Raw genomic sequence first — 13,005 nt, 5'->3', positions numbered from 1 at the left:
TACCTAGGACAAAAGAGGAAGCAACTAGGGTTGCCCTCAGCAAATACAGAACTTTAATTGTGGTATTCCTTTTTTTTTTTCATTTTTTCAAGCTTTGCTAAAGTTTCATTGCTTGACAAAGTTGTAATAAATTCTGCAGTACAACAAAGTGATTCAATTATACATGGACGCAAATCCATTCTCTTTCAGATTCTTTTCTCACATAGATTATCACAAAATATTGGGTAGATTTCTCTGTGCTCTGCAGCAGGTCCCCATTGGCCAATCATTCCAGAGACCTCAGTGTGCATATGCCAAGCAGTTTTCCATTGTTAATCTTCATAAAACTTCAGTGAACTCAACAATTTCACTTAGAAATTTCTGCATGTTTCATTTTTTATTATTTTTCCTGGTCACAAATAAATACCTCTTCACAGTTTTAAAAAAATGCAATAGAGAAAGAAGGAAAAAAACACTTTTAATTACATTTCCCAAAGACAGCCTCTCACTGCAAATCCCCTCTTGAACTCTTGTGCAGGTGGCAGACACATTTTAAGTTTTATATTTTTCACTTAACATTGAAACAAAAGCATTTCCCCGTTTTAATTCTGATTCTTAAGAGGCTTCCTTTTTTATGGTGATATAATATCCCATTGTGTGATTTATATTATCATTTATGTGACTATCCATATTTAGGATGTTTAAAAATGTTCTATTTTAGTCTTATGCCCCTTTTCTTCTTAAAAAAAAAGGATTTGCAGCAACTGCAATTTAATTTCGGATACATGTTTTCCAGTGGGAATTGTAGGAAGAGAGAAGACAGAAAAGTACCAGAAAGCCATTATGGGATGATAAAATGTTCTGGGTGGTTAAGAGAGAGGCCCTAAGACAGGGGCTCAGGGTGGAGTGGGGACATAGGAGTATGTAGTACACGCTTACCATGACGTATTGTGCAAAGGAGATGAGTTGTGGAAGTGATGTGGCAAGAGGTGAGGGTAGTTGACACCACAGACACGTGGGCAAATCATGGGTAATGACAACAGACAAATCTGAAATAGAGCCATAATCTGGTGGGCAGGGGGAGCTGGCTTTGACCCACCATACCTGGGGTGAGATGCAATATGTAATATGGGCCATGTAGGGTCCTTGCATAATCCTCTTCCTGTAGCAATGGTGTGCGCCTTCTCTCTCATCTCTGCATGTCCAGGAAATCACGGTGGATCAATACAGAGGCTTCTACAGTCACATAAACAAATCTGTGTCCATATGTCAATTATCAGAGCTTCAGAATAAAACTGACCTAATGTTATTAAGTTAATGCCCTGCAGGGCAGTTATACTAAAACTGGTCACTACAATAATGCGTTTGACGCGAGAGCTTCTTCACCTAATGACCATCCATGAGCAGTCCCATACCTGAATTTTGGCAAGGATATGAGAATTACCCAAGTGGGAAACTTCATTGCCAAGATTCATTCTGATTCAACATGTTCCCATTCACAGTTTTCTTGCCAAACACATTCTGAACACAGTATCTTTTATTTAAAGAATGATACAGAAGACCCTAAATGATGAGCTGACATATGGTTTGACCCTATTTAAGGGCAGTAAGGTGACTTACTTAGCCTTTCAGGGATAACATGTGTCCTTATACTTCCAACTATTATTATGTCAGACCTGCCTGTCATCTAAGAGTTTAAGCTGAATGGCCATCATCAAAAAGTCCAGCAATAATAAATGCTGGAGAAGGTGCAGAGAAAAGGGAGCGCTCTTACTCTGTTGGTGGGAATGTAAATTGATACAACCACTATGGAAAATAGTATGGAAGTTCCTTTAAAAAATAAATATAGAACTACTGTATGATCCAGCATCTATCTGGAGCAAACCATACTTCAGAGCAACCTATAATTCAGAAAGATACATGTACCCCAATGTTCATTGTAGCGCTATTCACAGTAGCCAAGACATGGAAGCAAAATGTCCAGTCTTCCACAGAGGAATGGATAAAGAAGGTGAGGTACATATATACAATGGAAGATCACTTAGCCATAAAAATAATGAAATAATGCCATTTGCAGCAACATGGATGGACCTAAAGATTAACATACTAAATGAAGTTAGTCTACAGTGAAAGACAAACATCACATGATAACACTTATATGTGGAATATAAAAAAAAAAGGGTACAAATGAACTTATTTTCAGAACAGAAACAGACTCACAGACTTTGAAAACAAACTCATGGTTACCAAAGGGGGCAGGTGGCGGGGGTGGGGAGGATGGACTGGGGGTTTGGGATTGGCATATGCACACCGTGGTAAATGGAATGACTGACCAACAGGGACCTGTTGTATAGCACAGGGAACTCTAGCCAATATTGTGATAATCTATATGGGAAAAGAATCTGAAAAAGAATGGATGTGTATACATGTACAACTGAATCACTTTGTTGCACAGCAGAAATTATCACAACACTGCTAATCAACTATACTTCAATAAACTTTGAAAAAATGAAAAAAAGAAAAACAAACAAACAAATATAATGGTACAATAGAATTTTTTAAAAAAGAGTTTAAGCCCACATGCTCATAGCAATGGTCACACAACCAGCTTTAATCTTCATATCAAATATATAACTCTCTAGCATACTCCATAATGGTTTTCTCTCTCTTTTTTGGTTTTATTTATTATGTGCAGTAAAATTCATTCTTGTGAATCATGCAGTTCAATGAATTTTGATAAATTTAGTCATGGCTCCACCATCACAGTCAGGATGCAGAAAGTGCCATCATCTCCCCAAATTGCTTTGGCCTTCCCTTTTGGAGACAATCCCTTTTGACTACTCCAAATGCCTAATACCTGGCAACCCTTTCCATAAAGACTTATTTTGGGAATCTATGCTTTACTTTACTGAAAGGGAAAATGATCATTTTCACCACTGTTTGTGAATCTGGAAGAAGTTCAACTTGCAGAGCTTTGGGGCGACACACTAAATATCAGGGATCCAGGAGATCGCCTTCTGCAGGGCTGGGGTTGAACCCATTTCTTCCCAACTGGCTGAGGTCAAGCCGCAGTTCTTCCCAACTGGCTGAGGTCCAGAACAGAACGAGACCACTGTATTGGGTAGAATGTGTTAGGTATAGATTGCTTATTTGTAAATTACAATTTGTTTATCTACCTGAAGTCTCCATATAATACAACCCAGAATTACAACTGATTTTAATCAATTTTCATATACAGGTATATCTTGCTTAATGTGCTAATATGTTCTGTGAAGATGGGTTTCAACTGATTTTGAAAATTAAATATTTTAAGTGAGAGCTTTGAATAAGATCAATAATTAGTCTTTTCTTCATTAAAAATCCATCTTTGTAATCAAACTGACAAGCTTTTGCACAGCAAAGGAAACCATAAAAAAAAAAAAAAGCCACCTGCAGAATGGGAGAAAATACTTTGAAATGATGCAACTGACTAGGGCTTAATCTCTAAAATATACAAACAATTTATACAACTCAACAGCAAAAAACCCAATGACCCAATTGAAAAATGGGCAAAAAAGCTGAATAGACATTTCTCCAAAGAAGATATACAAATGGCCAATAAGCACATGAAAAAATGCTCCACACCACTGATTATTAGAGAAATACAGTCGTGGCACAGTGGTTAACGAATCCGACTAGGAACCATGAGGTTATGGGTTCGATCCCTGGCCTTGTTCGGGAATTAAAGATCTGGTGTTGCTGTGAGCTGTGGTATAGGTCGCAGACGTGGCTCAGATCCCGTGTTGCTGGTGTAGACCAGCAGCTATAGCTCCGATTAGACTCCTAGCCTGGGAACCTCCATATGCCATGGGAGCAGCCCTAGAAAAGGCAAAAAGACAAAACAAAAAAAACAAAAAAACCCCAAAAAACCAAAAACCCACTATGAGGTACCACCTCACACCAGTCAGAATGACCATCATTAATAAGTCTAAAAATAACAAATGCTGGAGAGGGTTTGGAGAAAAGGAAATCCTCCTGCACTTTTGGTGGGAATGTAAATAGGTACAACCACTATGGAAACCAGTATGGTGGCACCACAGAAAACTAAATCTAGAACTACCATATGACCCAGCAATCCCACTCTCAGACGTATATCCGGATAAAACTTTCCTTGAAAAAGATACATGCACCTGTATGTTTGTTGCAGAACTATTCACAATAGCCAAGACATGGAAGCAACCTAAATGTCCATCCATCCACAGAGGAATGGATAAAGAAGGTATGGTACATATATACACAGTGGAATACTACTCAGTCACAAAAAGAATGAAATAATGCCATTTGCAGCAACATGGATGGAACCAGAGACTCTCATACTAAGTGAAGTAAGTCAGAAAAAGAAAGACAAATATCACGTGATATCACTTATATCTAGAATCTAATATATGGCACAAATGAACTTTTCCACAGAAAAGAAACTCATGGACTTGGGGAACAGACTTGTAGTTGCCAAGGGAGAGGGAGTGGGATGGACTGGGAGTCTAGGGTTAACAGATGCAAACTATAGCATTTGGAATGGATAAGCAATGAGATCCTGCTGTATAGCACAGAGAACTATATCTAGTCACTTGTGATGGAACATGATGGAAGATAATGTGAGGAAAAGAATGTATATGTATATATATGTGTGTGTGTGTGTGTGTGACTGGGTCACTTTGCTGTACAGTAGAAATTGACAAACACTAAGTCAACTATAATGGAAAAATTAAAAATCATTTAAATAAAAAAAAATCCATCCAGTCCAACAGGGCATAGCTGAGCTGAGCTTCTTAGAAATATTGTCAACTCTCATCATCAACACAACTCACAGATACAGGACTCTATGTACAACAGGTCGAGTTTGAAAGCGAACATCTCACCTGGCCTGTTCAAATGTCCCAGTGCATTTTCCTTGCTTTCAGAACAATTTCAGGACAGTTTCCTACATTTTTACCAGAATGCTGCAGCTGTGGCACGTTCCATCACACACACACATCCAGCTTCTTGAAAGAATTTTGCAGATTAAGCCACAGGCGCCTAATGCTCATCCAACTCAACTAGCCGTAGAGCAGATCTGTTTCCCATTTCTAGATGGAGTTTCAAGGACTTCCTTTTTCTAATTGCTTCCTTGGTTGCTGTGTGCTTGGAAGGACCCTGCCTCCTCTTTTCTCATATCAGGATTCTGTGGCGACTGCCTTTTGTCACATGAAAGTCTGAGCTGATTGGGAGAAGCTGAGGAATGTTGGCTGTATCTGTCAAGCCAGTGTATCAGTCATGGAGCCATTGCTTCTAGATTAAGTAAGCCTTCCAGCCTAATCACCCTTGAGGACTCAGTGAGATCAGTACTGAGCAAAGCTTTCTGCCCTAAGCGATATGTGTGTGCATGTGTGTGTGCACGTGCGTGTAAAATATATACACAAATACACACAAAATACATGTATATACATGGGTATATACATATGTGTGTATATACATATACACACACATGTACATACACACACACATATATGTATATAGTATATGAATAGCAAAACTTACTCTAACTGGCATTATTATTCCTTAAAATATACGGCGTTCTTGCTGTGGCACAACAGGATTGGTGGCATCTCTGGAGCACTGGGATGCAGGTTTGAACCCTGACCTGGCACAGTGGGTTAGGGATCCGACCACAGCTATGAGGGTCACAACTTCAGCGCAGATCTGATCCCTGGCCCAGGAACTCCATATGCCTCAGGACAGCCAAAAAAAAAAGAGTAGTTTATCTTTGGGCTGCCTTTGCCTTTTTTTTTTTTTTTCACTTTTTTTTGGGGGGAGGTTAATATTTTTATTTTGATAAGTACACTTATAATTTAATAACCTTCCAAAAGGCACTAACAGTTTATATTCACACCAGCAATGTAAGATCCTATCTGTTTTATGGCTTCCTTATCCTCCCTGGTTATCATCAATATAGTTTTATTTTGTTTTTTGGTTTTTATATATTTTTTAAAATTTTATTGGGGGTATAGTTGATTTACAAAGTTGTATTAGCTTCGGGTCAGGTTTTTCACTCCCAATTAAACTTATCAGAGCCCAGATTTCTGCTGTTCCTGAGTTCCATCCCATTCGTGTTATTTCCTCTGTCATTGACCGGGGTAGTTGTGACTACATTTGCTGTTGCTTTGTTTCTGAGCAGAAACTGATTTCTTTCTGAGGAAGTTAGAAAAGTGAGACTTCTGTGATCATAGGTCTCCCAACACTCACATGGGGAAAGGGGCACACCCAGTATCATCAAAAAACAACCCTGTACCAGTCAGAGCACCAGATGCTTTAAGCTGCTTCTTATTCTGGGCTCACTCGACACAAGATGAAACAGGCTCTCCTCCACTGCCCCCCCCAACCCCAACCCCCCGCAGCAAAGGCTTCTGGTCTCCAAGCTAAAATGCAATTCTGACAAAAGTCTGACCATTCTAGAGCTTTGAAATATCCTAACTAAACTGTCTTCCATTTTAAGGGTTTTGTTTGGTTTGTTTTTGATGCTAAATTAAGGCCAGGCAAATTCTGGTATTCTTTCTCAGATGACTTCCAAATTTCACTGGTACCTCTCACCTCTCCCTTTTTTTTTTTTTTTTTTTTTTTGTGTGTGTGTGTGTGTGTGTGTGTGTGTGTGTGTGTGTGATTTCTTCGGCTGCTCCCAAGGCATATGGAAGTTCCCAGGCTAGGGGTCGAATTGGAGCAGTGGCCACCGGCCTGCGCCAGAGCTACAGCAACACAGGATCCGAGCCGAGTCTGCAACCTACACACAGCTCACGGCAACGGATCCTTAACCCACTGAGCAAGGCCAGGGATCGAACCCACAACCTCATGGTTCCTAGTCGGATTCATTAACCACTGAGCCACGATGGGAACTCCCCACCTCTCCGTCTTTAAATGGATCCCTAATTGGGAGGGTTCCCAGCTGTATTGCCTCCCCACTATTACTAATGCTGTGATGATTATCATCAGTAATTAACACATATCATTATCCTCTCAAAATCTTTAATTTGAGCCTTCAAAACAATCAAATATTGGTGTACTCTGCTTTTGTTACTCTTGCTGCAATTTGCCTTCTCATTCCAAAGATGGAATGTCTGTTTCATTCTGTTTCATTCATTCCCCCTCTAGCCTGGGAGCTGTAATCTAGGAGTTTTTATGTAATCCACACATGAGTTTGGAAAATGTAGGGAAAAGAAAAAATGAACTTTGAAGTAGATTTAGAACGGAGAGGCATAAATTTGGCAGATGCGATGATTTATGTTCAAGGCACCGGGCACAGTTTCGAGGCAAAGTGAAAGAAATCAATTTGGTGGTGGGGGAATTTTGTTCTTGTGAAGGAAGGGGTGGGGGCAAAGGGAGATGAGAAAAGGACATTTTTGGAACCACTTGATTTTGCCCAGAGCAGGAAAATTGTCTACTATTTGCACTCTGCACCTCCCCCCTGCCACCATATGCTTCCCGAAAGTTTCCTTTTTTCCATACTTGAAAGGACGACAGATTTTAATAGTATGCATGCATCTGAAGTGCTAGGCGATTGCCAGCTTCCTCTCTTTTTGCATTTATGATGAGAAGTAATTTCTAAAAATCCAGGTTAGATGATAAGGTAAAAAATAAATGACTACTTAATGAAAAAAATTTCACACTCAAAAGCAGGTTTTTTTGGTTTGTTCGTTCATTTGTTTTTTTAAGGCAGTTGACCTTACATGAACTAAGGTTCAAGATCACAATCAGATTCAGGGACTAAATTATAGGCCAGTCTCCTCCAATGTCTAGGCTGAGAGAGTGTAGTAGGTTACCACAGTGAACATTAATTTGTAGACACCCCAGGGGCCCAAACAAGTTGAAATAACATCACTAAAAGGTCAAATGGACTTCAAATGCCTTGAATTCAGACATAATAGTAAAAGCAGACAGAGTGGGAGACAAGGACAGTCAGGATGCTCTGTACAAAGGAATATTTGCCATGTGATAGATATTTGTGGCTGACACATCACACTCTATTAAGTGCATCTCAGTTTGTGGGTGTCTAGCCCTCAGAGCCACTACTTTGTCAAGCAGAGAAATTTCCTTCCTCTTTGTGGGAAAACTGTATGTTGCTGCCCCAGGGCTGAAAATAAGGCAGGAGGGAGCTGATGGGGACACCGAGAGGGTGTCTGTGGGGAGGTGTGACACATCAGGGGTATATGCAACCCATCACTCCCACCAAGACACCGGCTACATCTACAACCTCTGGTTTCCAGAACCCTTTACCCAAACTCCTTTCCCCTTTCAGATCATCTCTGGAGGATCATTTTCACTGGATGTTGTGAAGGTAACATTGAAGCGAGGGCCTGGAAGAGGGGGAGGGAAGGTGAGCAGTGCCTCCGCTTAGAGGCGCGGACCTTGATTTGCAGTCTCTTGGGACCAGCCTTGCATCTACTGTTTACCACTGTGTGGTATCTTAAAAAACAAACAAACAAACAAACAACTTTGAGGTCCATTTCCTTATTCATCAAACAAGTTTTATGTGGTTGTTTTGTTTTATGGATTAGAATGTGCATACGTGATTGGCACATAGGAGGCAATGAATGAATGCAGCGCATCTGCTAACATTCACTGCAACAGCCAGCATCAGAATGCCTCTGTTTCTGCCTTTTGGCCTTGGTTCCAAGATCACACTCTGTCCACGCTCAGATTGGACAGTGTCCTGCTGTCCATCCCTCCCTTTCACAGCTTTGCAGCAAATGGTACTGACTGGCAGTTCCATCACCTTGGGGTGCAGGAGGAAAGGCATTTGTAGAAATGATGTGGAGTGTACTGCCCCCCCGCTCAATAGTAAACACCTGAGCTAGGATCCTCTGACTCCTCTTCACCCACCCAAACTCAGGCCATGCCCAGTAGTAGCCAAAGTTCCTGGGCCCACAGTACCCCCTGATGGCTAACATGGGGAACTTCCTTTTTTCAATCATTCTCTGAAACTCCCCCAGGCCTTTACAGGTCACTGCTCTGTTCATTCCATCACAGACCATTCATTTCTTACAAACATGGTGTGGCCTTCTCTTCCTAGCCTTTTTTTTTTTTTTCATTTCTTGCTCAGTGATTTCAAAAACATTTATCTCCCTGTTTCTTTCTCTTACTCTGTTAATGAATCCTAGAATTATGATGATTATGGCTGCAAATATAAGATAGTTGGATGAGTGCCACTCTCAAGAAAGAAACCCACCCATTGAGAAGTAAAATAAGACATGGGGTAGGACCAGCAGTATTAATCTCTAAAGCCCTTTGAGATATTCAGATGTCTTCCCAAGAAACTGCACAGGAGATGCCATGTAGCCTCTGCTCTTTCTGCGAAGAGCACTGATTTTTTCCCAACACTTAGTATTTTCCTATTTTATTTAACTGCTAAAATGGTACTAGTTGTCCCCCACTGTCTCACTGCAATATATTTGTTCAGCCACAGCAAGGGTTAAGTGCATTCCTGTGGGTTATTCTGGAAACCAAAGCACAATCTTTCAGCATTAGTTCTCTATGGGAAACTGAATTCAAAGCTCCAAACAGTTGCTTTAAGAATGAACTTTTGGAAAATGTTACCTACTGTAATTTAACACTGGAAATTTTGGTTGGGAGTGGTCACTTTATAAAAATTCAAATGGATGTCTGTATTCTCTGGTTTTCATTCATTACACTGTGACACCTACTGGGATTAGTTCTTAAAAAGGTATTCAGGTGTGACTTATCTGTACAGACACTGATTCTTCCTTTATCAAAGGGAAAATATACTAACTGGATCCTGATTTGATATGTTGCTATGTTATGGGAATAGTCTAGAAGGTTACTAAATTCATACCCATGACTATAGATTGAGTCTTGGTAAAAATACATCAGACATGTCTCAGAATGTAAACGCTAACTTCCCTTAACTTCAAATAACATCAGTAATACATGTTTTTATTTATCAGGCTTACATTTAAAATTCTTTTTAAAATACAAATGATTTTAACACAGATTAGTAAAATGCCATTCATCGTATCCTTAATTTTCTGATTTAGGAAACTGATTATCAAGCTAAAAGTCAGTAATTAGTAGCATCTAAAGTCCTGATTAAAGAACTACTTGAAATATTTCTTTCACAAATTTACATCAAGTGGTTTCATTTTTCCAGTTACCAATAGTTTAAAGTAAAAGCTTACAAAAACTGGTATGAAATAACCAAATTATTTAATAAAATGGTAAGTGGGCTATTATGACCATATATAGACACATAAGAAAAACAATTTTAAAATGCTTTTATAAAATATTTCCTAATTTGGTCATAATTCAAGGTAATGGTTACACAGGATTTTTTTTCTTTGATGATTTCCATATTCATAAAATTGAAAATATTTCCTCCTTTAAAATAAAAAATGCAAATTAGTCAAAGTCACAGATAAATATCACCCACCTGACTTCATCAAAATTCTGTGAAAATGGATATTCTACATAAATTCCAAATTAGCGCATACTAATGTAACAACTATGAAGAATGATGTCATAAAATAATTGTGTGGTACAAAAGGTATTTGAACTGATTGTTCATCAAAGAACATGATTCAAGTTGACATACTCACATTTTTCTGAAAAGAGGTATTGGCTTTCTGATAATGTATACCTTTTGAATTCACAAAGTTTAGGAGGTACAAATTAAAACATTCAGTGTTAATGTTTTTGAAAGCATTACGTTTAAATTATTTTCTCAAGACCCAAGGAGAAAACACCAGAGGAAACATAACCAGCCTGAATTGTTTAAAATGTATTTTCCCTTTAATTAAATAAGAAACATCTGTCTAGGGATTTTGGAAATGAATGTAATCCATCCACACTCTGCCAGGACTAGTTTGCATCCCATACTCCAATATTTTGAAAGAAAATTCTTTCTTTCTGTAAAGAATTAAAGAGCAACATGGACTGATGGCTACGTTGGTAGCAGCTGACTCTTGTCTCTGGAGTTGGGGCACTGGAAATGCCAAGTTTGGTTGCTTCCGCAGATTTGTGCTGTGGAAGCAACTAAACTGTCTCCATTATCAAGGTTAGGGCATAACATTTGTCTTTTCTCCAAAGCATCCACTCCCGGTGAAAATGCTTATCTCAGGATCACAAGGAAACAGAAGGCACTAGGATGCGTTCACATACCCAAGGTCAAAACGCCCTCTTTGGTGTTCACTCAACATTTTCCTCCCCTCCACTCAGGCTTTAAAAAGCTGATTTCTCTAGAAATCAGAAATGTCTCTGATTTCTCACTGCCCACAACACAGATCCGTCAGACAAGCCAAAAGAATACAAAGAAAGTGGGCGAGTGGACTCCCGCACGTTCCTGGCTCTTTGAAACCAAGACCCACAGTTGAGAATGACAAATAATCACTTACTGGTGTTGTCAAAGGGTATCTGCCTGCACTGGGCGGAACCCTCCGCTGGCCAAGGGCAGTAGTAGACAGCTCCCCCTTCCACGATGTCAGGCTGGCTGGTGTTGGCTTTGGGCGCCCCCACCAAGACGCTCGCCCTGCGAAAGGGTTAGAGGAAAGCACTCCTTGAGAATCATCAACTTGAGCCCAGGCGATGCAGTGTCTGGAGCTGCCAGCCGGCCCACCGAGACGTGGGTCGGGGGTCCGGGCAGAAACGTATTTATGACGGGGACCGACTGCCAAACTTGATTTCCTCTTGGAAACCTACGGGCTGCTGAAACCTAGTTTGGAATAGGGTGCAAAGGGTCCCAATTCTTCTCTAGGTGGAGCTCTGTATACAGTGAGTTAAGAGGTGGGGGGTGGGGGGTGGGAAGCAAAGGACAGAGCCCAGCTGCTTGCAGCAGACAGCACTTGCGCCCAGACACTTAATTGTTACAGGCTATGTATAAACAGACCGTGTTGTGGTCGCTGTTTTAACTGGCTTGAGTCTGTAAGGTCCCCTTTTCCCCTTTGCATGATGCTTGAGTCTTTGTCCCAGGAACTCCCCGGGCCATTCGCATTCTAGGCAAGTGTCTCCAGTTCTTAGTTCACAAGGCACATCTAGCAGGGAGAGAAGATGCTGGTGGCGGGAGTCAGAAGGGACCCCAAGTGGGCAGTGGGATGGACTCTCGGAAATCGCCTTCACTGGGCTGCGGGGACAGGCGCGGGTCCCCCGGCAGAGGGTCAGATACCCAGCCTGGGGTGGGGACCATCCACGCACGCCCTGGGGGACTTACGTGCGAGCCGCAGGTATGTGAAAGTCCACCGCGTAGCCGAAGTAGCTGCCCTCGGGGCCGCTGTACACGGTGAGCTTGTCCACGTCCAAGTTGAACGCCTGCGAGACCGGGGACCACAGCATCCCCAGCGCGGCAGAGAAGCAGCAGAGGGGCGCGAGCAGCGGCGCCCGGCTATCCCGGAGACTGCAGCGGGCTCGAGCAGACATCGCCCTCCACCCGGGCGGTGCTCAATGGGCAGGGTGAGTCGAGGATACCGGACGAGAAATTGCAGGCTTGGAGGCTCGCCGGCCCAGATGCCCGCGTCCCGGGTCGGTGCGCGCAGCGTGTCCGCGGTGACAGACCTGGGCGCTGCGCCGCGCGTCCCCAGCCGTCTGCTTGCCGCCTGATCCCGTGGCTCGGGGACTGGCCGAGGGGATCCAATCCCTCCTTTGGCAGCGGGCGAGGGCCCAGCGCGCTCGCGGCGCCTCCTAGCGGCAGATCTGAACACTACGAGCCGGAGTCGGGGACTCAGGGTCGCCCTCGCCCCCGCTGGTGGCCCGCCCCAGGCGCCAGAGTCCAGCCACCAATCTTTCTACTGCAGTGGATCTGAAGAACGATCTGAGCCTCACACAGGACAACTCAAGCCACTGCTTTAGGAAGCAAGGTCCCACCCGCCCTCCAACCCAACGCACTGGGTGAGGGTATGCTCCAGTGTCTCCCAAACGTTAGAATGTGAAAGCATACCTCGCCACGAGAGAGGCAAAAAACCAAAAAACAAAACCCACGGTTTTACATCACGTCTGCCAACCTGAAGGCATCTT

The 13,005-nt window shown here is 42.0% G+C and overlaps 1 protein-coding gene and 1 long non-coding RNA gene across 3 annotated transcripts in view; both read right to left on the bottom strand.

The window, feature by feature from the left end:
- The window catches only part of ITGA8 (integrin subunit alpha 8), a 171,516-nt gene extending 158,908 nt beyond the window's left edge, over positions 1–12,608 (bottom strand). For both annotated transcript variants that reach the window (XR_014817944.1, XM_021064834.2), the window contains exons 1-2: positions 12,206–12,608; positions 11,394–11,527 (exon numbers count right to left, since the gene is read on the bottom strand). Coding sequence is in view for 1 of the 2 variants with exons in the window: in XM_021064834.2 (XP_020920493.2) it covers positions 11,394–11,527; positions 12,206–12,411 (340 nt within the window). In the remaining variant the exon portion in view is untranslated. The remainder of the gene's footprint in view (positions 1–11,393; positions 11,528–12,205) is intronic.
- Positions 358–8,534, bottom strand: LOC146399514 (uncharacterized). The gene is made up of 2 exons (XR_014817991.1): positions 7,632–8,534; positions 358–3,653 (listed from the first exon to the last, which is right to left on the bottom strand). It is a non-coding gene; the product is annotated as an uncharacterized LOC146399514 (long non-coding RNA).
- Positions 12,609–13,005: the final 397 nt, after the last annotated feature.

The sequence above is a fragment of the Sus scrofa genome, chromosome 10 (genome assembly GCF_054392235.1).
Source record: "Sus scrofa isolate SSC_HxYL_T2T_F1_AM1 chromosome 10, Sscrofa_HxYL_maternal_Yorkshire_Landrace_v2.0, whole genome shotgun sequence".
In the NCBI taxonomy this organism is placed as follows: domain Eukaryota; kingdom Metazoa; phylum Chordata; class Mammalia; order Artiodactyla; family Suidae; genus Sus; species Sus scrofa.
This window is presented reverse-complemented; position numbering and strand designations above follow the sequence as displayed.